Source organism: Mesoplodon mirus (assembly GCF_964341445.2).
Source record: "Mesoplodon mirus genome assembly, chromosome: 7".
NCBI lineage: Eukaryota > Metazoa > Chordata > Mammalia > Artiodactyla > Ziphiidae > Mesoplodon > Mesoplodon mirus.
In genome coordinates, this window is record NC_138983.1 from 79,734,753 (window position 1) to 79,758,114 (window position 23,362).

The 23,362-nt window shown below is 43.2% G+C and overlaps 2 protein-coding genes and 1 pseudogene across 3 annotated transcripts in view; all 3 read left to right on the top strand.

Moving 5' to 3' along the window:
* LOC309807991 (forkhead-associated domain-containing protein 1-like) overlaps positions 1-10,178 on the top strand; it is a gene marked incomplete at its 5' end in the record, with an annotated part of 107,191 nt that extends 97,013 nt beyond the window's left edge. The window contains 2 exons of the mRNA XM_082627999.1: positions 5,286-5,436; positions 10,073-10,178. Coding sequence (XP_082484125.1) covers positions 5,286-5,402 — 117 coding nt within the window. The 3' untranslated portion in view covers positions 5,403-5,436; positions 10,073-10,178. The remainder of the gene's footprint in view (positions 1-5,285; positions 5,437-10,072) is intronic.
* Positions 1-23,362, top strand: part of LOC309808828 (centrosomal protein of 78 kDa-like) — a 1,511,271-nt pseudogene that overhangs the window by 494,815 nt on the left and 993,094 nt on the right. The window lies entirely within an intron of this gene.
* LOC309807088 (uncharacterized protein) overlaps positions 1-23,362 on the top strand; it is a 457,860-nt gene that overhangs the window by 251,793 nt on the left and 182,705 nt on the right. The window lies entirely within an intron of this gene.

Consider the following 23,362-nt stretch of genomic DNA (forward strand, 5'->3'; position numbering starts at 1 on the left):
GATTTGGAGTCAAACAAATAGGGGTCAAGCCCCACCGCTGCCCCGAATGACCCTGAGTAAGTGGCTTGACCTCTGTATCCCAGGTTCCTCAACAAAAGCAACCAAAACTGTTAGCAAGGGGCCTACTCCGTGGGGCAGTGGGAGGGTTAAATGGCAAAATGCCTGCAGTGCCTGGCACATCACAAGCCCCGTTTCTAAGGGGGAAGAATAGGCAGCTCATGGATGGGTGGGGATTCCTCTATTTCTTTCAGGGAGCTTCCTGCCAGCTGACGCCTTCCCCGGTCCTCCCAAAGCTGCCAGCTCTTATGGGACGCGCTCTTCTCTTTGGTGAATACGACTAGGCCACGGCCAAGAAAGGACCCAGATACCTTTTGTGAAAGGGCTAAGGCTGGGATTTTCAAGAGGAAATTTTTAAATGCACAGAAGTTGCCACTTGGGAAGCACGCAAGCCCTTTCTTAGGGCTTGAAGTGGAAGAAAGGCTGAAGGGCACCGGCTGCTTCTGGCAGGAGAAGCCGCTCAGCTCTCCTGCCAATCAAATCTCCAGCCAATCAAGTCCTGGCTAGGGGGCGTGACCACCACTTTGCCTTGTGGTCTCAGCCAGGAAAAGCCCCTAACCTTCCCTCTGCTTAATTAGCTCAGATCCCTCTTCTTTAAGATGAGAATAAAAATGGCACCTAGCTCGTAGCCTTCCCAATTGGAGCTTGTATACAAAAGCCTTAGCACATAGGACCACAAAGCATTCACCCTCTCCTACCATCGTCATTATCCTCACTATTCTCTTTAACTCACTATCTTCCAAGATTTCCTTGGGCCCAGGTATTCTCAAGATTCTGGCTTCCTCCGTGCCACTTCTGTGTTTTGTTTGTTTGTTTGTTTGTTTTTGCGGTACGCAGGCCTCTCACTGTTGTGGCCTCTCCCGTTGTGGAGCACAGGCTCCGGACGCGCAGGCTCAGCGGCCATGGCTCACGGGCCCAGCCGCTCTGCGGCATGTGGCATCCTCCTGGACCGGGACACGAACCCTGCGTCGGCAGGCGGACTCTCAACCTCTGCTCCACCAGGGAAGCCCCACAATTGGTAGATGTTGTGTAGGAGGAGCGTGGGATGGGAGGGGCTTGGGGTGGTACTCTTCCGCCCACAATGATGAAGTAGAACCATGTGGCCAGGCCTATGCAGCATACGGATAGAAGAAGGCTAAAGAAAAAGACCCTCCCGCACCCCCTTCATCACATCCCAGTGTGTTCAGTAAAGTTCAGGAAAAGCAGGTGCACAGGGGCCAGGCTCTGCCCTTCAGTGCCCAGTTGCCCACTGACGGAACTTAATCCAGGAAGGAATTTTGCAGCAATGTTCAAACTGGGGTTCCCTGGAGCCTTTGGGTGCCATGGAAAGGTGTGACTCTCAAAGCACACACACCTTTCTCCCGCCAGAGAAGCTCTCCATTATCTTATACCCCAAGTTCCTCATGGGATTTTGCTTGGATAAACGGTTCTGCAAAAAAAAAGGCGGGGGATGGGGTGGGAGAAAAGAAGGCTGTTGGTTTAAAACTAACCCCTGCTTTATAATATCTGGGAATTTGGATAGTGATTGTCTCAACTGAGTTTGTGATAAATACTGAGTGGCTGCAGGCTCGAGGCCTTCTCCACGGAAAATGCCTGGAGGGCAACTGTCAGTTCAATACGGGCCCATCAGCCTTCACAGACAGTCCTCTGAGGGTAGAGTTAGCATCCTTCTGGGAGAATGGAAGAATCTTGTAAGCACCTATGCCCTGTCCCAAAAGACAGCCTTATTTCCTCCCTGAGTTTTGTGACTACCCGGTAGGGTTGCCAGATTTAGGGGAAAACAAACAAACCAAAAACACGATGCCCAGTTAAATTTTAATTTCAGATAAACAACAAAAGCTATTCAGTATAAATGTCCTAACTATTACACGGGGCATATTCACACTCACAAATTTGTTGGCTTCATTCTGAAATTCAGATTTAACTGGGCATCCTGTATTTTATCTGGCAACCCCTCCAACATTTACTGAGCACCAACTAGACACCAAGCAGGGAGGTTCTGAAGCAGGTGTCGCAAGATGGCAGCCCACAGATATATTCCATTTGGCTCATGGGATTTTTTTTTAAGTTACATTTCAAAATAGGGCAGTTTCCTGGAATACTCTGGATTTCCAGCTTCTCTGGGAAACTTGGAAGATCTGGCGACCCTAGGCCCACAGACCCACAAGCCACCATCACAAGCCTCCATCTTCCAGGCCCCTTAGAAAGGCCCTGGGCTCGTGTGTTTGCTGCTGTCCACCACCACCCCAGCTCACTTCACCCACTTCTTTTCCTTTCCTGGCCGCTGTAGGAATCAGGTTGGCGACCCCAGTGGATGCTCAGGGCTCTAGGAGAACGTCTCCTTCCTGACACCACTGCACATTCACCTGCGGAGTGTCAGTCTGCAAGGGAGACCCCAGTTCCCTCTCACTTTTGTGTCTCCAGTGCCTAGGGGATGCTCTTTCTTTGATGAGCTGCCCCTGAGGTGCAGGGTCTTGAGCAGATCAGGGTCAGCAATAGTAATCAAACCCCAGGGGAGCGGCAAGCTCCAGGTTTTCAGTGATGCTGGCTTCCCAACAGGCCCCTGTAGTCCCTGCCAGGGAGGTTAGCCACTGGGGCTTTCAACATTTCCACTGGGTGGAAAGCCACTGGACATCTACAGCCTCTTCCACTGATCTAGGAGGCTCTGCTTCCAGCTAAAGCAGATCTGTCCTCCAAGAAGAATACAGTATCCTTCATAGCCTTCTTGGTTGACCACCTCCTTCTCTGCTGGAATCTGGAACAGAGATTCCCTAAAAGGTGCAGCAGGACAGTGTAGCGTTGCCCCAAAGCCACACCCCCTTCTGCAGACCTCTATCCTCACCTCCTCACCTAGGAAGGCTCAACATTCCATCCAAATGGGTAGCATCTGAAAGTTGAGAAAAATCCATTTTTCTCTGATGCAAAAGGCAAAGAAGAACATACGCTAAATTTTGTCAATATTCTTTCTGTGTTAAAGAGACGAATGTTTGGAGAGCTGATGAAGAACTCAAAGATGCAGAACTCACATTTCCAGGTGAGCCAGAAGAGAGAAGAGAGAAAACCCTAGAACGTCAGCAGGAAGCCCAGTGGACAGTTATCCCACATCTATTATGTATTGAGCATTTGACATGTGCCGGGCACAGAGCCAAACACTCGACGTGCAGTATCTCTTTTAAGCTTCACAACAACCCTATGGGGTGGGTGTTGTTATTATACCCAATTTACAGATGAGGTGTCTGAGGCTCAGAGACTTTCTTTGTCCAGAGCCACACAGCTCAGTAGGAGAGCTGGGAATCAGTGCAGATCTGACACCCAGGTGAGTGCTAGCTTTTCCTCCTTTAGGTTAGAAACCTCCAGGTAATAAACCTGATACATTTCCAGTGGCATTTCTCTGAAATTTCAAGGAAGCATCCTCTAGAATTCTCTTCAAAGTTGAGAATTAAGACTATGAAATCTTGAACATGTTGAAACATTGCCATTGACAAATCAGCCCTGGAACTGGAATTAAGCCAGTCCACGTTCCCACTTTGCAGACAGTAGAGGCGAGCTCTCAGGAAGCTAGAAAGCCAAACACATTTTGGTTGAATATGAGATAGGAGACATTCAAGTTTGATAAAAGGCCACAGTCATGCTGAGGCAACCAAATTATCATGGGAAGAAACGAAGATATTCTAGGTGAGGGATATATTTGAAAAATAGAAGCTTCTCAACCAGCATCCTTGTGCTAAGACCAGAAGGTGGTTACTCCCCAGAGCAGGATGTTAAGAGGATAGAGAGCATCCTGAGGGCCCCACTTGATCTGAGACGTTTGCCACCCTGCAAAGTAGAAACGACTGGAAGTTTGTTACTTATTCACTCACATATATGACTGAGCTGGGAGGAGGCAGAAACTGCCCTACATCTAGGTTTTGTCTGAGGACCACCTGCGGATGTGAAATGGCAGAGGAGATATTGGGATGGGCCCCGGATGTTGTGGGAACATTGTGCTTCTCTGAGATGTGAGACCCCCTGGAACTTCACGCTGCCTCTGGCTTTAACAGAAGCGGGGCAGATGGTGCTTCGGCTAAGAGCAAAGAGCCAACTTCCCATTCTCCCTGCCCTCCAGCCTGAGCTTAGAAGTTTGGTGTTTAAGATCTCCTCAGTACAGAAAGGTTTCCTCCAGGTTCCTTGCCAAGTGTAACTTGGGCGACTCCTTCCCCAAGAGTGGGCCTTGGGCTTCCCTGGTGGCGCAGTGTTTGAGAGTCCGCCTGCCGATGCAGGGGACACAGGTTCATGCCCCGGTCTGGGAAGATCCCACATGCCGCGGAGCGGCTGGGCCGGTGAGCCATGGCCGCTGAGCCTGCACGTCCGGAGCCTGTGCTCCGCAACGGGAGAGGCCACAACACTGAGAGGCCTGCGTACCGCAAAAAAAAAAAAGGGGGGTGGAGGGGGCTTTTTTAAGGATATAGGGGTGAGTGCCTCATAAAAACTGGGAGCTGAAAGAGAGCCTGGCCTCGAAATAGAACTGGTAAGCCATCAGATCTCAGGCATCATCTCTTTTACACACACACAAGCATGCGCACACGCACACACAGGCCGTATCTCCTCTCTGTGTCTCTGTGTGGCTCCCCTGATCTCTGCTCTCTCCAGTCATGTGACAGGAAGGAATGACCTCATGGTCCCCCAGTTCAAAGGACCAGCCCAGGAAGCAAGTAGCAGCTTAGAACCCATAACCCAAATCCTGGGAGTGACCATCTTAAAAGCCCAGCCCGTGCCAAGTGCCCGATCAGCTATGACCAGGGACAGAGTCACACACATGGCTGCCTGGATCCAGGAGTAGTGCTCAGAAAAGGGTTAGACAGACCCCCTAGAGTATGCTGCATTTTACCCTCCTAAGACATCAGAGACATAAGGCATTCAGTTCAGTAACAGCTTTTCGAGAGAAAGTCCATCCCAATGAAATTGCCTATCATCAGAAACTCCTGGTTCAAAAAAAGATGCAAATGTCAGAAGAAAACGTTATCTGTGTATCTGGAAGAGTGTACACCAAAATGTGAATAAGGTTACCTGTGGGTAGTGTGATAATGGTGGATCATTTTACCTTCGTTTTGCTCACGTCTATGTGTATATATAAATATTTTTTACAACAAAGATTTTATTTTGAGTAAAAAAAAATGCCATTTCAGAAATATTTGGGGATCTCCCTACAATTATAGAGTTTGGGCATTTGTTGCTCTTGCTTGTTGTAGGTTGGAGCCAGAAAAGGCACCCCAAAGATGGACCAAGGAAGGGAGATGCTGAAGAGAGAAATGTCCAGCAAATCCAGCCAGAGCCTTCTGTTTTCTAAACCTGGTGGAAGGAACTAGAAACGTCGTCCCGCTGGGCCTCGCGTGATCCTCCGTGAGTCAGTGTAACTCTTCTGCGTCCAACTACTAAGATGCTTTTTTAGGACATTAAAGGTTGCTACCCTAGTGTGTTGCTTCCTAGACTGGTATTTTGCACAATACTGTATTTTGGAGTGTGTGAGGAGAGGGGTTCTTTTCACAGATATTATGAATGTAAACATACACAGGCATATGAAGACTAAGTTTGAAATTCAGACTCCTAGGCCTGGTAGATGCAATTATGTGTTTGGGTAGTGACAAACCCAAATGTCACACCTCCAAGGAGCTCTGAGAAGCCCGCAGTGGAGAAAACCCAGGGCGTGTACTGGGGCCACAGGACAGAATGGTAACCTCAGGGCTGTTGGGGCCATGGTATAGTGCATTTATATCTGAATTGATTATAATAAATGTGAACAGCAGCCAGTTTTATCGCTTCCATAACAGTGAGTCATGTTTATATGGCGCTCTGCGGTGTTCAAAACACTTCTTGTCTAATCCTCTCTCAAGCCCTGGGAGGTAAATAGCATTATGTTCCCCATTTTACAAATGAGGAAGCTGAGGCCCAGAGAGGTTAAATGGCCCACCTAAAGTCACACAGCTAGTAAATTGAAGAATTGGGGCTGGAACCCAGGTTTCTAACTCCATCTCACGCTGCCCATTCTGCCGCACCAAGACAGCCCAGTAGGTCAAGTCCCAGGCCATCAGGACAGACCAAGTACCCAGTCATCAAAGAACACACACTGCCCAGGTGGACACACCCCTTTCCTGTGGTGTTTGAAGAGACCCTCATTTTTGCCTTCTCTCCAGCCATCTGTTCTCTCCCTGCCTTTCTTGTACGGCCAGAGACCACCAAACAAAACAGGAGGAAGAGCCAGAAGCCATGAATATCATTTATTTTTTATTTTTAAAAAGCCACAATAAAAGTATTTTGATATTTTAAAACCAAATGCATTCTTTATACTGATTAAAACTAGAAGGAAATGGGAAAAATGATTGGCATGATCTTCCACTAAAGGTACTTCTTACACAGTGAGAAGGGGGAGCATCACCTGACCTTAAAAATAATCTTGAAAATCCCAGCAGTTTTCCATAAAGAACATATTACTTATACTGTACCATATCCCCAAAATCCAAAACAGCAATCTCCAGCACCAGAAAAGATCACTTGGTCAGGCAGTAGTTAAGTAGCTGGCTCATGTTTGGAAGCCAAATTGTGTGGGAAAAAAATACTTTGGTTGAATACAAATATTTGAATTTGCATAAGTTAAATGTAATGCCTATGTGGCTCCACTGTATTTGAGGTCTTTCAAAGGACGTGTTAATCTTTATCATATCAACATTGCAACCCACAATGGCAATGTCCTTTCTTCACTCCTTGAACTAGATGGTTCTTTAGGTGTCTCCTCAGCCACACACCCCTTTCTCTGAGAATGCACATTCCCCAACCAGGTTTACCCTACCTACTGCTGCTCTCTTGGCCACACCTGACTGGCTGATCAGTAGATAGTCTACCCAAGCCAGACCAATCAGGTTTCTCTTCTAACCCAAGCTGGGCCAATCAGCACCTGTGCCCTTGATATTTGGAAGTGGGACATGGAGTTACCACACAGGTCATTAATGGCCCGGAGCTGAAAGTCTTGATGCAGTTCCCAGCTGGGGTGGCCATTTCTCCCACTGTGTTTGGAGAAACAAAGCCAGTCTTAGAAAGAGATGGCCAGGATAGATAAGCAACAGGTAGAGACAAGAAACCAAGCCCCAGGGAATTCCCTGGCAGTCCACCCTGCGCTTTCACTGCCAAGAGCCCGGACTCAATCCCTGGTCAGGGAGCTAGGATCCCATAAGCCACACCGTGTGGCAAAAAAAAAAAAAAGAAGAAGAAGAAACCAAGACGACCCCCAGTGAGACAGTGCAGCAGACACTACAAGCCCCTTAGTCATTGCCTCCCTCTACTGTATAAGCAGCACGCGAAATGCCCTCATTTCCCAGCCTCCCTTGCAGCTAGACCTGGCTGTGTTGTTCAGTTCTGGCCAGTGACATGCAGGTGAAGGCCCTGGGCAGGGCTTCCCTTCTGGAATTAAAGGCAAGGCTTTGCTAGGAGAAAGTTTTTCTCTTTGTCCCTTTACCTTGTCTCCTTTTCCTCTCCTGGAGCTCGGACTTGGAGCTGGAGCAGCCATGTTGGGGATCACCAGGTAACAAGCAAGAGACCAAAGCCCACCTCAAAGGACAGTGGAGTGGAAAGACATGAAAAGCCTGGGTGGGAGCCTAGTGGCATCACTGTGCTCTGCAGTGTACCTGAACTGCCTACCTCTGTACATCCTGTTGTAGAAATAAATCAGTCCTATCAGTTTCAGCCACTGTAGTCAGATGTACCTGTTTGTGCTGTGGAGCCAAGCACTCAAAAGTTAGTGACTTAAAATGGCGACTATTAGTTCTCATGATTCCAGGCGTCAAGCTGGCCACTTGTACTGGTCTGGTTGGTTTGGCTGGGGCTAGTTTAGGGTGGCTTCGTACATGCCTGCCTGGTCATTGCCAGGCAAGCTGGGTTAGGACAGTGGTTCTCAACTGGGGGCATTTTGCCTCCCAGGGGGCATTTGGCAATGTCTGGACACACTTTGGTTGTTAAACTGGGGTGGGGGTGATACTATCATCTCGGGGTAGAGGCCAGGGATGCTGCTAAACATCCTGCAGTGCACAGAACAGCTGCCCACAACCAAGACTTATTTGATCCAATATGTCAATAGTACCGAGAATGAGAAACCCTGGTCTAGAAAGGCCTCATCTGGGACGTCGGATTCTGCCTGGTGTGGTCCCTCATCACCCAGCAGGCCAGACCAGGCCACGTGTGGTGGGTACAGGTTTCCAAGAGCAACAGGAGAGAGAAAGCCCCAAAGCACACTTTTCAAGTCTCCACCTGCCATGTGTTTGCCAACATCTCATCAGACAAAGCAAGCCACATGGCTAGAGTTCATTTGGGAGGGGCTCCAAATTTTTACCATCTACCCACATCCAGGTTTCTGTTATTTAAAGCTGGAGGCAGCGCGCGCCCAGAGCGTTAACGGGCGGGGGCGGGGGTGTGGAGTTGGGAGGTCAACTGGGCCTCCTGGTAGCCTCCCTGAGTTCAACCAATCCAGTGAGGAGAAGCCGTGGGCGGGGCGAGCTCCGCTGCCAGAGCGGCGTGAAAAATTTCCCAAGGCAGAGCAAAAACCTTTCCTGAGCGACTGAGCATGCCCGCTGGTGAAAGGTCCAGCCCAGCTTTCACCACATTCCAGACTCCAGAGGGACTTTTCTGAAACCCAGAGAATTGACCATGTCCTCAAACAGCTTAAAAGTCTTCCATGGCTCCCCCATGCCTCCTCAGGAAAAAAAGATCACACTTCAGTGGGTTTTTTATGCTTCATCCTCAACCAATTTCTTCAGCCATGTCTCCCACTACTTTTGCAAGAACTCTTTTGCTCCACGGATGTTGCAAACTTGCAGCTTCTCATACACACCATGTTCTCTGTGCACACAGGTTCACCTACCTGCGATTCTCTGCCCAGGCCCTCTCTACCAGGATAATTGCATCTGTGCTTTCTAGGTCTATGAAGACAGTCATGCTTCATCCCTCTGGCATAGCTCTTGTTTTTTTTTTTTTTTGCATCTTTGTTGGAGTGTAGTTGCTTTACAATGGTGTGTCGGTTTCTGCTTTGTGGCAGGGTGAATCAGTTATGCATGTGCATGTGTTCCCATGTCTCTTCCCTCTTGCGTCTCCCTCCCTCCCGCCGTCCCTGTCCCACCCCTCTAGGTGGTCGCGGGGCGCCGAGCTGATCTCCCTGTGCTGTGCGGCTGCTTCCCACTAGCTATCTATTTTATGTTTGCTGGTGTATATGTGTCCATGGCATAGCTCTTCTTATTCTGTGTTGTGAATATACTCTATGTGCTCACATGTCTTATCTTCACTAGAATGTGAGCTACTTGAGGGCAGGGGTCTTGACATATTTTACACCTGTATGGAACTCTAAGACCTAGCAGGGTGCCTGGCACAGGGTAGACACTCAATAATTGCTTATTGAATAAATGAATGGATTATGAGCTCCATGAAGGAAAAAAAAAAAAAAAAAAAAGCTGAAGGCTTTCCAACTGATGCAGAAAGTTGCCCTGATTCCTGATGACTTTCTGGTTCTTGGTTTCTTTCCTTGGAAAGGCCCATTCTAATGCCTGCCCTTGGGTTCCACTAGGACTTTTTGTATCACTCAAGATTCTCTGGTTGCAACCAACAGAAATCTCCTGTGGCTAACTTAAACAGAAAAGGAGTTTACTGAAAGGAAATGCGGAAGGTTAGAGAATCAACGGGCAAGCAAAGCTGAGGAGTCTGGACAGGCAGGAGCCATCTTTTCTTCCCCGTAGATGTCCCCTTTTTTGCTTCAGCCGGTTTGAGTTTCTGTTATTTGCAACCAAAATGGCATTTACTAAGACGCTCTGCACAGCCCCAACTGGTAGCTCTGAGAAGCTACCAGCGACCTTTCTTTCCCCTGACGTTGTACCAAGGGACAGCAAGGTACCTGCAGTCCCCCCACCAGAACTCCCAATCTTCTGATCCCCCAAGAAGCTAAGCCAAACAACTTCCTTCCACCCTTGCCAATGGGGGCCCATTTGGATTCGTGACTTTGCAGATAAGGTGCCCTTCTCCAGCAACTTGGCAGAGCCAGCAGTGCCTGCTGTTGTGGAAACTGGGGTCATGAAGTGTCTACGGAAGAAAACAGCTTCCCCTGGATCCGTGTTGCAAAGTGTGTTCCTGGTAAGTGGAGTGGTTTCCAATTTTTTAGCGTCTTAGGAATGAAAGCAATACACTAACGATGAGAGGAAACCCAAAATCTGCTAATGCATTTATTTTATTATTATTATTTTTTTTTTTTTAATTTATGGCTGCATTGGGTCTTCGTTGCTGCGCCCGGGCTTTCTCTAGTTGTGTCGAGCAGGGGCTACTGTTTGTTGCATTGCGCGGGCTTCTCATTCCATGGCCTTCTCTTGTTGCGGAGCACAGGCTCTAGGCATGGAGGCTTCAGTAGTTGTGGCTCGCAGGCTCAAGAACGCAGGCTCAGTAGTTGTGGCGCACGGGCTTAGTTGCTCCGCGGCATGTGGGATCTTCCTGGACCAGGGCTCGAGCCTGTGTCCCCTGCATTGGCAGGCGGATTCTTAACCACTGCACCACCAGGGAAGCCCCTCATTTACTCTTAATGCTTCCCCCTGTTGAGGACAAACAGGAGGAAAAAAGAAAGGTCAGGGCTTCCTTGGTGGCGCAGTGGTTGAGAGTCTGCCTGCCAGTGCAGGGGACACGGGTTCGTGCTCCAGTCCGGGAGGATCTCACATGCCACCGAGCGGCTGGGCCCGTGAGCCATGGCTGCTGAGCCTGTGCGTCCAGAGCCTGTGCTCCGCAGCGGTAGAGGCCGCAACAGTGAGAGACCCACGTACCGAAAAGAAAAGAAAAAAAAAAAAGGGCAATAGCAAGGTTCCAAATGAGCTGAGAAATGACCTTCTAAAAGGGCTCTCAATCTGGCCTCTGGTAGATGTCTGTCGGGGTTTCTGCCCAGCCTAGACCTTCCTCAGGAGAGAAGACGTTTAGGGCTTACAGTGGGCTGACTGGTGGCCCCAAAGATCTCAGGCTCTAATCCCTGGGACCTGAGAATGTTACCTTACAAGGTAAAGTTTTGCAGATATAAGGATTTTGAGTTGAGACTATCCTCGCCCTAAGTGCCATCTGTAAGTGTACTTATAAGTGAGAGACAGGAGGAGATTATATACAAAGAAGAGGCGGAGGCAGTGACCACAGAGGCAGGACTAGAGTGCTGCACCTACAAGTCAAGGGATGCCAGCAGCTTCTGTGGTTAGAGTCTTTTGAACTCCTTGACTTTTCAGCTCCTAGGCTGTAAGATTTGAATCCGCAAATGCCCCAAGGAGAAAAGCTGCACCAAATGTCAAGCTTGCGTCTGTGTTTCCCTTCTCTCCAGAACTTGGCCCACATGTCTTGGTGTCTCTCTAACATTCAGATGCCAGCGAACAGATGTTTTCTTACTTTATCCAGGTTTTCTAAAATTTCTTTAGACATCACCTGATCTTATGTTATTATTGAACTACCATCTCAATTACACCTAGGAAGAAAATTTACAATTTTTAGAGAAAATGGAACCCTGGTACAGTGTTGGTAGGAATGTAAACTGGCACAGCCACTGTGGAAAACAGTATGGAGGGTTCTCAGAAAACTAAAAATAGAACTACCATATGACCTCGAAACTCAACTCCTGGGTATAAATCCGAAAAAAACAAAAACACGTGTTTTCAAAAACATGTATTTGAAAAGATACATGCACCCCAATGTTCAGAGCGTCATTATTTACAATTACCCAGATATGGAAGCAACCTAAGTGTCATCAAGAGATGAATGGATAGGGGCTTCCCTGGTGGCGCAGTGGTTGACAGTCCGCCTGCCGATGCAGGGGACACGGGTTCGTGCCCCGGTCCGGGAAGATCCCACATGCCACGGAGCGGCTAGGCCCGTGAGCCATGGCCGCTAAGCCTGCACGTCCGGAGCCTGTGCTCCACAGCGGGAGAGGCCACAACACTGAGAGGCCCACGTACCACAAAAAAAAAAACTGAGTGACAACTTAAATGATATATGAAATATTTTGCTGACTTACAAGAACATGCAGAATTAAATACGACCCAGGTGAAATGTTAATTTTATTTTAATGTGTATGTTGCTGTGGAGTCTTCAAGGTGCCAGAAAACAAGCATTCACCCATCCTGTTTGGAACTGCAGCACACAGACACCTTCAGTTACCAGTTCTGTTCATTCTACAGAATCATCTTGAGAAAACATACTGTTTTTTATGGACCTGGTATATATCTTAATTAGTTTGAAGAATTTCCCAAATACCTGTTAATATGTAGTTCTCCAATTCCAATCTTGTCACGTCCTGTACCAGTGACACAGCACATAGGAGTTTTATTTCTCTTTCTTTCTCTGGGTTGTTCACAACCTAATGAAAGAACAATGGAATGGCATCAAAGAGATCAGGGTTCTTGACTCAGATTTACCATAAAATAATAGTGTCCTCTTGGGAAAATTATAGTTATTCTAGGCCCCTTTCCTTTTCTTTCCTTTGACAGAGCTGCACTAGATGACCCCAAGGAACACTGCACTCTTTGCAGTCGTAGCTTCGATGTTACTGGTTTTTCTGAAACAAATGAGGACAATGACACGTGAAACTGTGCAACATCTGTGTAACTATGTGTTCTTAGAGTTGCCTCCATTTTACAGGTGATAAGATGGCTGAGCACAGAAGTAGATGTCTTGACCAGAGGTTCCAGAGTAGACGGAACTGAACCTCAAGTTTCCTTCTTTCCTGAAGCTCACTTAGCCAAAACATAGGCTTCTGAATATTAAGCTGTAAAGCATATTATCAGTGTGCTTTAAAAGAAGCGGTTCTTCTAGGATTTCCAATTAATAGCAGGAGGTTTTGAAATTCTTCAAAGATGATCTAATTTTGTGAGATTTACAGCTCTATTTTCCTGTCAAGCAAGTTGTATTAGTGCCAGATAATCACGTGAGCTTCCGGATGCTTCTCTGAACCTCTTGAAGTTTTCTTCTTGCTATCTGAAATTCATGCCAGATAAGCCTTTTTCTAGAGCGTATGTACAGACTTGTGTGTTTTTATACAGAAAAGCGATGCAGTGAGTGAGGACGGGGGTTAAGCCCTCATTCTCAGAGTGGTGTTGAGCTCCTGGTGAAATATAATCATCATTTCCTCAGAATCGAAAAGCAGTTATCTCTAGTTTTTAATCCCATTAACTATTTATACATTTATGTATGATACATGTATTTATTGTACCTACTAGGTGTGTTCTCTTTGGGAAGTACAAAGCTCTTTGAGACATAGGTTGTTCATTTTTTTGTTTTCCCACAAATACTGTGACCTTTTGAGCAGGAAGGTCTATATTTTACTAACATCTAGAACCAGCAGTTAACACGGTGTCTAAGATGTAGTCAATAAATATGAAATACATAAATGAACAGATTTTTAAGGAAGGGCCAGGACATGAACAAATAGAACTTTTTCATTTTCAGTCACAAAGCAACCAGAGACATAAAACTGATACAGACAACAAGTGCTGTGGTCATTCAAAGAAGGCGTAGAATAGATACAACAAGGATCTCCTCTATGGCACAGGGAACTCTACTCAATATTTTGTAATAACTTATAAGGGAAAAGAATGTGAAAAAGGAATCACTGTGCTGTACACCTGAAAGTAACACAACATTGTAAATCAACTATACTTAAATTAAAAAACAAACAAACAGACAACAACAACAAAAACCCAAAGAGATCTTAGAAGTTTTTATGAGATTCCATAAGAGAAGCCAAATGAGGACGGGAGAGACGGCTTTTGAATCAATTCGGAGGAGAAGTTACAGAGAAACTTGCCTTTGACCTGAACTTGAGTTTCCATTAAAATTGCATCGCAGAGATATTACAGATGAAGGTAATCACATAAACTTACTACACTGAGACTTGCAGAGGTTATGAGTGTTGTTCAAGATCCCAAAGCAAACGCACTGTGGAATCAGAATTTTAAGTGAGGCCTAATGAACTAAAAACAAACAAACAAAAAAACAAACCCTTTCTGTGATACCATGTTGCCTTTGAAGTCGTTCTATTGGTGGGTTGGTAGAAACTGGTTCCAGTGTTTCTTGCAGGAATGACTAGTTCTGTCCCCACCGCGGCCCCCCACCCCCGAGTTGATCCTCAAAGTTTCCTTTAGAATGGACTTGCTAAAATGCAGACCTGCAAGTATTCATGACGCCTGTGTCCAATCATTTCTCCTACCATTGCCTACTTCACTTCTGGATTATATGAACAATTCACTGTCTTCATTTATGCTTTTCCCTCCTCCAAGAATTCCTTTCTCCCTATGGGGTACCTGGGCAACCCACTTCATTGTTCAAACCTCAGTTTACATATTATGTCTTTTGTGCAGTCTTCTTTTTAGTGTTGTGATCACACGCTCCTTTTTGCTACCCTTGCACTTCTTCATTCCTGGTTGTTGCACTCGCTACACTGTATTGTGATTGTATTTTTTACATATCTCTGTGTTCTCCTGGGCAACATTCCTTGGGGCCAGGGACTACCTTTTTTCATCTATTGATGTTGCCTTAGCGTGTTACTTGTTGCGAAGTAGTTAGTTATAAAAATAAGATTTGATTAAATTGAAAATTGTTATGCACATATTAGTTATTATCATTTACAGATATAACAGGAAAAAATATTAATGTTGGTGCTGAAAGTTCACTTCTAGTAAATGGTGGTGGTACATGACTTCACTTATATTATTTTCCCCACTATTTTATATCTTTCTACCTAATATCTCTTCTTTATTTCCATCTCTTTCTTTATTACTAAACCAAGAAAAACAGGGATGAGGGTAGGGCTAGGCCATACTTGGCTGGAATAGTAAAGCAATTGTGTGGGGTTTTGGTGAGAAAATCCTGAAGCATACAGGTCTGCATCTTCCCTTTTTTGTTTTTTTTTTTTGCGGTACGCGGGCCTCTCACTGTTGTGGCCTCTTCCATTGTGGAGCACAAGCTCCGGACGTGCAGGCTCAGCGGCCATGGCTCACGGGCCTAGCCGCTACGCGGCATGTGGCATCTTCCCGGACCAGGGCACGAAACCGTGTCCCCTGCATCGGCAGGTGGACTTTCAACCACTGCGCCACCAGGGAAGCCCCTGTTTGAAGTTTTTTGATAAATAAGATTTGATAACACCGTTTTATAGAAACTTAGTTTGGACATTTCTGAACCTCTTTTCTTGTTTCCTTATGGAAGAAAGCTGCTTGTTTAGCGTTAATACTAATTCAATGGGGGTAAGATTTACACAGGACCAACCCTAGCATTCATAGTGTGTGGCACAGGAAACAACTTTGGCCATTTCAAGGAACAATATACTTAAGTGTATACAATGAATAAAATGGATGAACTACACAAATTTATGAGTTGAAAACCATAGAATCATAGAATTTTCTCACTGTAAAGCCTCTTCCTTTTCCAACTGCTTAACTTCAACCTCTGTTAAAGCACTTCAGTAACAGGGAGTTCTTGAGTTTAAAATGCAGTCGGTCCATTTTAGAGTTGAAAGGTTCTACTTGTCAAAATATTCATCCTTTTATCAACCTAAACCTGTCTACTTGGTCTAAAATCTTCAGTGTGGGACAGTCTAAACCCTTTTTCATAGGACAACTCCTAAAATAGTTTAGAGCGACCACCTACTTCTCTCCTGGTCTTGCTTCATGTCATCTATTCCCAGTTCCTTCAATTACTTCTTCTATAACAATATTTTAGATTGCAGACACTTTACTGAATTCATCACTTTCTTCAGTATAATAGCTCATTTGCTGAATGTGATATTTTGATCCTAAAGGGATTTGTTTACTGTTTTCTGAAAAGAATTAAAACATAAAATGTCCAATCAACCAATAATTCTTCACCTAACATGATTCATATACACCAATTGATAAGGAAATGTTAAAAATTCAAATTACTTCATTCTTAAAGAGTGATCATAGTATGTCCTTATTTATAATGTGCAGGAAATATGAATTTTCTTTCTGTGCATCTGTAACAGTGCCCTCTTGCAGGGTACAGAGGATACTCCATTGATGCTGCCTAATGATGTGTATGTGATATCCTGATATTTACTAAGAAGTTAGACATTCAAGAGGATTTTTTGTTCCCAACAGACATACATATATGAATTTTTATTCTCTATGTTTTGTGTGTTTCTAACTTTTATTATTCATCTATTGGCACTTAAGTGCATTCACCAAACTGCATCATAAACATCAAAGCAGATTACTTCACTTTACCTTTTATGAGATTATTATACTTATCAACCAATATCTGAGCCCTTAATATGGGCAAATCATCCAAGCCTGTTAAGCACAGAGGTACAGAGCATGGAGTTGAAAGGGCACACACCAAGATTTGAACAAATTACTTAATCTCTCTAAGTCTTCATTTTTGTATGTGAAAAATGAGAATAATTACAATGATTGAACTCATAAGGTGGATTGTAGAAAACATCTAGGTGCTACATGTAAAGAGCTTGTTTGACTACCTGACAAAAATATCCATTCTTTATTAACATGATGGTGATGATGATGATGATGAAGCTACCAGCAGGTGTCCTTCTTAGGTCGGTAAGAATGGTGAATAAGCCACAAGATCATGTCTGTGAACATTTGCACTCTAAGGCTACACTGCCTTTGCCTTCCCAACTCCGGCTCCACGCCTCATCTGTTTAAACATCTCCCAAGATAGCTCAGGTCTTCTCCTCTATGAAGCTATTCTGAACTACTCCTCTAGAATGAACTTCAAATACATTGCTTGCACTTCTATTAATTTATATCAAGTACAAACTTCTGCAGTGGAATTGATTACACTTTATTGCAATTTTTGGCTCTATATCAACTTGCAACTCTTTTGAGGAAAGAAACTGGGTCTTATTCCTAGAAACGGAAACAGTGACAAGCAAATAAGTCATAAATGTCTAAATCGGCACATTGAAGTTATTTTTTCTAGAATGTTAGGGAAAACACTTAAGGGAAAGTCAGATTCATTGTTGTTCCCACAGTCCTAAGAATGGACTTTCTCATAACTTGTATAATTCTATATGTAGCAAGTGAAGATTAATCAATGGCAGGTTTTCCTTCATTTATATTTATATAATCTTAAACTAATTTAAGAAAAGCCATCTCATCCTTCTGAGTTAAGTTACAAACATTAAGCATTTTAATATTTAAATAAGAGTGAGACTAGCTTTCTTCACAATTCTGTGTTCTCATATTTTTAAAGGATGTCAAAATTTAAACTTTTTTGTCTATCATCTTCTTCCAGATTCACTTAAAGTGTGGTTCTTAACATAATCCCAAGTTCTGAAACTAATTGAAGGTTAAACATCTAGTGATTTCAACCTCTTTTGGTCAGCCTCAACATTTCCTTCAAAAATAATTCCCATTGACCACAATATCTATACTTTCAGTCTATTTTTCCCTATAAAAACAAGAAAAAGTTCACGGTGACAGTTCCAGATTCATCCATGAGGGGGCAAACATGTCTCATACACACAACGAAGGGAAAACTAGTTACACTGGGGAAAAAATGGACATGGTGTCAATAGCAAGATTTGGCCCATATTAGAAAGAAAACAGTGATCCATATCTGTTTGAAGATAAGATGTTTGTTTAATTGTTACATTTTACTCCTATTTTCAATGCCAGGAAGAACACCTGAAGGATGGTATTCGGTGTAATAGTCAAACAAATGTCTCTTTAGAGAAAAGAAAAGCACTTGAAAACATTGCAAGTTCTGTTAAACTTATTTCTAGTCTAACAACTTTAAAATTAAAAGTAGTCTTGTAAAATGCATTTCTGAAAGACTTTATCAAAAATGCATACCTCCCCTCAGATAATGTCACTGAATTAAGGATCAAGAAATGAGAGACAGGAATTTAGCTGAAAGAAACATGGAGAATTCCTGTGTAACAGAGTGAAATGTGGAGGTTCTATCTGTGTTTGCCCTTACCATATCATTATCAGTCAAGATTTTCAGTTTTGTGTTCCAACCTGCAGTTAAAATCAAGTGTAGCGCTCAAGGCGTAATTCCTCAGTTCTCTGCTTACCCTGATTAGAGCCCATGGTCTGTCATTAGAAGCACTCTTTTGCAGAGACACTGTGAAGTCCCTTGGCCCTCACTCTTAGTCATATTGGCAGTGCAAAATGCCAGCCCTAGTGAAATAGAACTTATGCCAATTCAGCGTCTGGGCCAAACAACTAAACATGGCTGGAGAAAAAAATGAGCAGCCTTTCTAATTTGCCTCATTTAAATTCATAATCATTTTACCCCATGTGAACTCTTAGTACTTACTAGAAAACTGATTGCTGAATCAATTCTCTTCTGTCCTAGAGAACAATTTCATAACTCCTCTTTCTTTACGTCTATAACATATCTTCCTCTAAATTCTCAGCTGCTTCCTAATTCACTGAGAATACAGGAGGGATCAAAATAGAATATCCGTGAATTCCAAACACCAAGTCTACCATCCTACCTGGATCTATCTGAAACCACGTGTGCTGCCTTCCTTCTTCCTTTGGCAGAAGAAATGTTTGTCCTCTGTTCTAAGGCCGAACCCTCTACTCTGCACTGGATACCTCCCTTCTGGCCGAATCAGGGATTTCTCTTCTACTGTGTCTCCTCTTCCCTGTATCTTCCATTATTTGCTCTCTACCAGATGCTTTCATTAGCATGCAAAGGTCTAATACCTCTCCTCTTAAAGGGAAAAAGTCTTTCTCTCTTCCCATGTCCAATTCTAACCATTGCCCCATTGCTCTGCTCCTCTTTAGAGCAAAACGACTCAAACAACACAGCTCTACTTAACGTTTCATTTCCTTATCTCCCACTTACCTATTTTTGTCCTCTCCACTACACAGAAACTACTCTTCTTAAGGTTATTAGTGATATCTATTCTATGTTGCCAAGTCCTAGATTAAGTGATCAGTTCTCATCTTAATCTACCAGTAGGATTAATAATAACTCCCTCTTCCTTCTAACACCTACCACTTGGCTCATGAGACAGTTCGTCTTATCTCCCTGCTCACTTCTTATATCCTTTGCCGAATCCTCTAGAGGATGGAGTGTCTCCTGGCTCAGTCCTTCAACATCATGTATTCTCTGCCTATGCCTACTTATAAAGTGATTTCATCTGTAAATCTAGAGACTTTAAATACCATGATGATTTACCAATTTTCATCTACAGCCATGATAATCTCTTGCTGCTGAAATTCAGACTAGTATATCCAGTTGTCTACTTCACATGTCCACACATGCCATCACAAATTTAGTATGTCCAAAACCAAATTCTTAATCCTCTAAAGTTCTCTCTTGACCATCGCCTAAAAGACCCTAAGTGATTTTTTGCTAACCTAGCTTTCTAACCTTATCTTCTAACAATTTCCCCTTTGATCATTTCACTACAAACCAACTAACCTCCTAGTCTTTGGAACACATAAAGTATAAGCCCACCCACCTGCATACACCAAGCCTCTCTTTCAGTGTATTCATACGGTTTGCTCCCATACTTTTTTCAAATCTCTGCTCAAATGTTCCCTGACCACCCTATATACTTGCCCTAAACCTTGCATCATTATGCTGCTCCTTCATGGTCCTTCCACTAACATGCTATATTTATGTATTTATGGTGGTCTCCTTCCACTGGAACATAAGATCCATAAAGACGAGATTTATTTGTTCACTCCTAGAGCCTACTGCTCTAGTGCCTAGAACAGCGGCACATATTAGACACTCCATCAATATCTGCTGAATGGATGAACATCCACTTGCCTGATGACCAAACACAGTTCATTGAAACTTACTTTTTAATCAAATTTCAATTTCCTCTTCTTATAAGCTTAAATTTGATTTGAAAAGTTGAATATTCATTTTTATTAAAAAATGAATAATTATAGAGACATAATTCTTTATAAATACTATTTAATAATCTATTCATTACAATGCAAAAGTTTTATTCAAAGTATACCTTTCTCCAGAAAGGATTTTTTGGTTTTCTTAGATTCTTTAAAAACTTAAGGTTAAAAAATTTAAAGAGCAATGCCTAAGTACATTGTTTTATTTCATGACTTCTACATGATGATTTATTTATTTATTTATTTATTTATTTATTTTTTTTTTTGCGGTACGCGGGCCTCTCACTGTTGTGGCCTCTCCCGTTGCGGAGCACAGGCTCCGGACGCACAGGCCCAGCGGCCATGGCTCACGGGCCTTGCCGCTCTGCGGCATGTGGGATCCTCCCAGACTGGGGCACGAACCCGTGTCCCCTGCATTGGCAGGCGGACTCCCAACCACTGCGCCACCAGGGAAGCCCGATGATTTATTTTTAAAAGGGTTTATTTGAGAATTACTTACACCACACTATTGAATGTATCATATGCCATTTACCAAGCATCTCACTTAAGTACACATACATTTCTCAATTAAATCTAGGCTTCCAATTATAGAATACTACCTGTATTATATAGGTCTGGTATTATATGTGAACTCCTTGCCAGTAAAAACAAGGTGAATTCTTAGCGATGTCTAAAGAAACAGTTACTGTTCTGTTTGTAGTCATTTCCCTTCTTCCATTTTCCTATTTCTGTTACAGATATTCAATATGAAATATCAATCTTCATATGAATGATCATTTTCTTGTACTCTTGTATCCGTGCTTTCATATTAATGCAGGAAATTTTTAGTCCAGCTATAATTACTTGAACGCAATTCTATTTCTATTACTATAGCTTTGCCATCCCTAGACTACATTTGTGCATATTTTACATGATATAATTTCTGGCCTCATTGAAAGGGTAGATGATTATCATAAAATTTTAAGATTTCTGTAGAGTATGATTAATCAACCTAAGCTGAGCAGCTACCCCCCCCCCCCCACACACACACACACAAAGGTACTATTATTATAGAAATTCTCCTCCTACCCTTTCTCATAAGTCAGAATTATGTAAAACAATATTGATTGTCATGCGGTGAGTGCCCAATTCTTTCCTAGTAAACTAAATTCCCAGCTTTAGGCAGATCCCTATGTAGTGAAGAGGGCAGGAGACCTGGCAGTCAGTGGATGACAGATGCCTGGGCCAAATCACCCTGACAACTCCTCTCCATAATAAATCTGAGAAGCTAATCTCTGCTAAATTGTTAATGGCTGCTAATCAGATACTTGATACATGGTTACCCCTCTTGATAGTATATTTGCATTTAAATGAGTCCTTTCTGGAAGGACTCCTTAAACCAAAGGAGTGGTCCTAATGCTGACAGCTTCAGGCACCCAGGGCCTCTGGCTCAGGTTTTCATATTGTCCTTTGCGGAGACGCATGATATCATGAGGCCATTTGATCTGTAATTCCAGAATATCAGAAAGGAATTACTGCAGACCTCAAAGTCATGATCCGAAGATTGTTTTTTAAAAAAGCGTTCTTCAATGAAAAGTCATAGATTAAAAAACTGATCTATTTCACCTCACCCTAGCCACTATTCATTAAATTAAATTATCTGGCATACTGGTGTATGTCAAGTTCCAAGCAGATAGATTCAAACCATACATGTTGACGTAAGACATTTCTCATTTCATTTCTTTTCTTTCTCTTTCCCCTATGTCTCTCGCCATGGTATAGCATCTGAAGCAGTTAATTCCTGCCATTTAATATCTTTAATTTTTGTTTTATCCCAAGCACCATCAACATTGATTGTCTTCTATGAGTAAAAAGCACCTGGCAAGAGTACTTTCATGGATGAAGGAGCCTGAATTATCATGAGAAACTATCTATACCTCCAGTGAGTCTGGCTTCACAGAGTGAAAACTATACAAGGAAGGACAATCCAATATGTTATGTAACTGTCCCAAATCGCCACACTTAATCCCCACTGTCTCAAACAAATTGAAAGAAAAGATTAAACATCTACTTTCACTCTTAAGGACAAGCCTATGTAATAGCCATTGTTCTCCTTATTTCAAAAATGAGACAAAGTCAGGCTGTGAATGGAAGGATCCAATCCCCAGTCTGTTCAACTACAAAACCCCTGACCTTCAGGGTCATCCTTGTCTTCTTCTCATCCTCTGTCAACCTTATATGGACCTTTACCTCCAACACTGATACCTAGCAAATCCTTCCACTACATTATAAATTATTAACCATAAGGTTTAGCATGTTCTCTCTTCCAAGGTATTTAGAACTTTAAAGGAGAAAGAAGCCTGCCCAAGTGGACAAAGCTAACACCTATCAAGCATGAGCTCCCAACATTTGCACCAGACAATTTCATATCATCTCCTTATAAACTGACAATAATCTTTGTGAGGTTGAGATCCTAACCTTCTTTTTACTGTGGATCCCTTTGACAATATGGAGTAGCCCATTTAAATAGTCTTAAAATAACACTTTTAAATTCATAAAATATAATACATAGAATCTCAAAAGAAACTAGTTACTATGTTTTAAATGCAGTCATTAGAATATTTTAAAAAGCAAATTTGTGATATAGAAACGAATGGGTATTTAAACTCATTAAATAGCAAGATATAACAGAGACTCTACTAACTACTATACTTAAAAATAGTGATGTTGGGGTGATGGGTTAACAATTCTGATACATGTGTACTGAAATTGAACAATTAAATAAATAGATGGTGGATGGTGGTAGCCACATTTCTCAATATTGAAGTATGAGTTTACAGATAAACGAGGAGAAAGCTAAACTAATCTCAGCATTAATGGATTATAGTTGCAGACATCAGTATACACTCAGCTCAATATAGATATAGATAGTTATATATAGAAATGTTTACTGATATGTGTATATACATGGGTTACTATACATATCTATTTCTTTGTTCTCTCAGTTAAGAGAGCCTAATCAAATAATAGCCCATTAGCAACAGCACATCTAGAGCCCAGCTCTTGGTTTCTGTTACTACTCTCCAATAGAAGGAATCAGGGCTCCTCAGAGAAATGACTGATTCTAGGACTGGGGCAGGAAATACACAAAACGAGCCTGGAGCACCTTGTGGTACCAGAAAGTCAGGAAGTGTTAAACACACACACACACATGCATGCTAAACACATATACACACAGATACACAGACACACACAAACTCACACACCCCAAAGGGAGTATGTCAAAGGAGCACAGGCGCCAAAAGCAAAAGCTCCCAATGGCCAGAGCTGGAACAATTCAAACAACAAAATAAAGTAGTATTGGATTATAACCCAAAGGATAAAATAGATATCCACGAGTCTATACTGATATAAATAAATATCAATAATTGAATAAATTAATATTTGGGGGG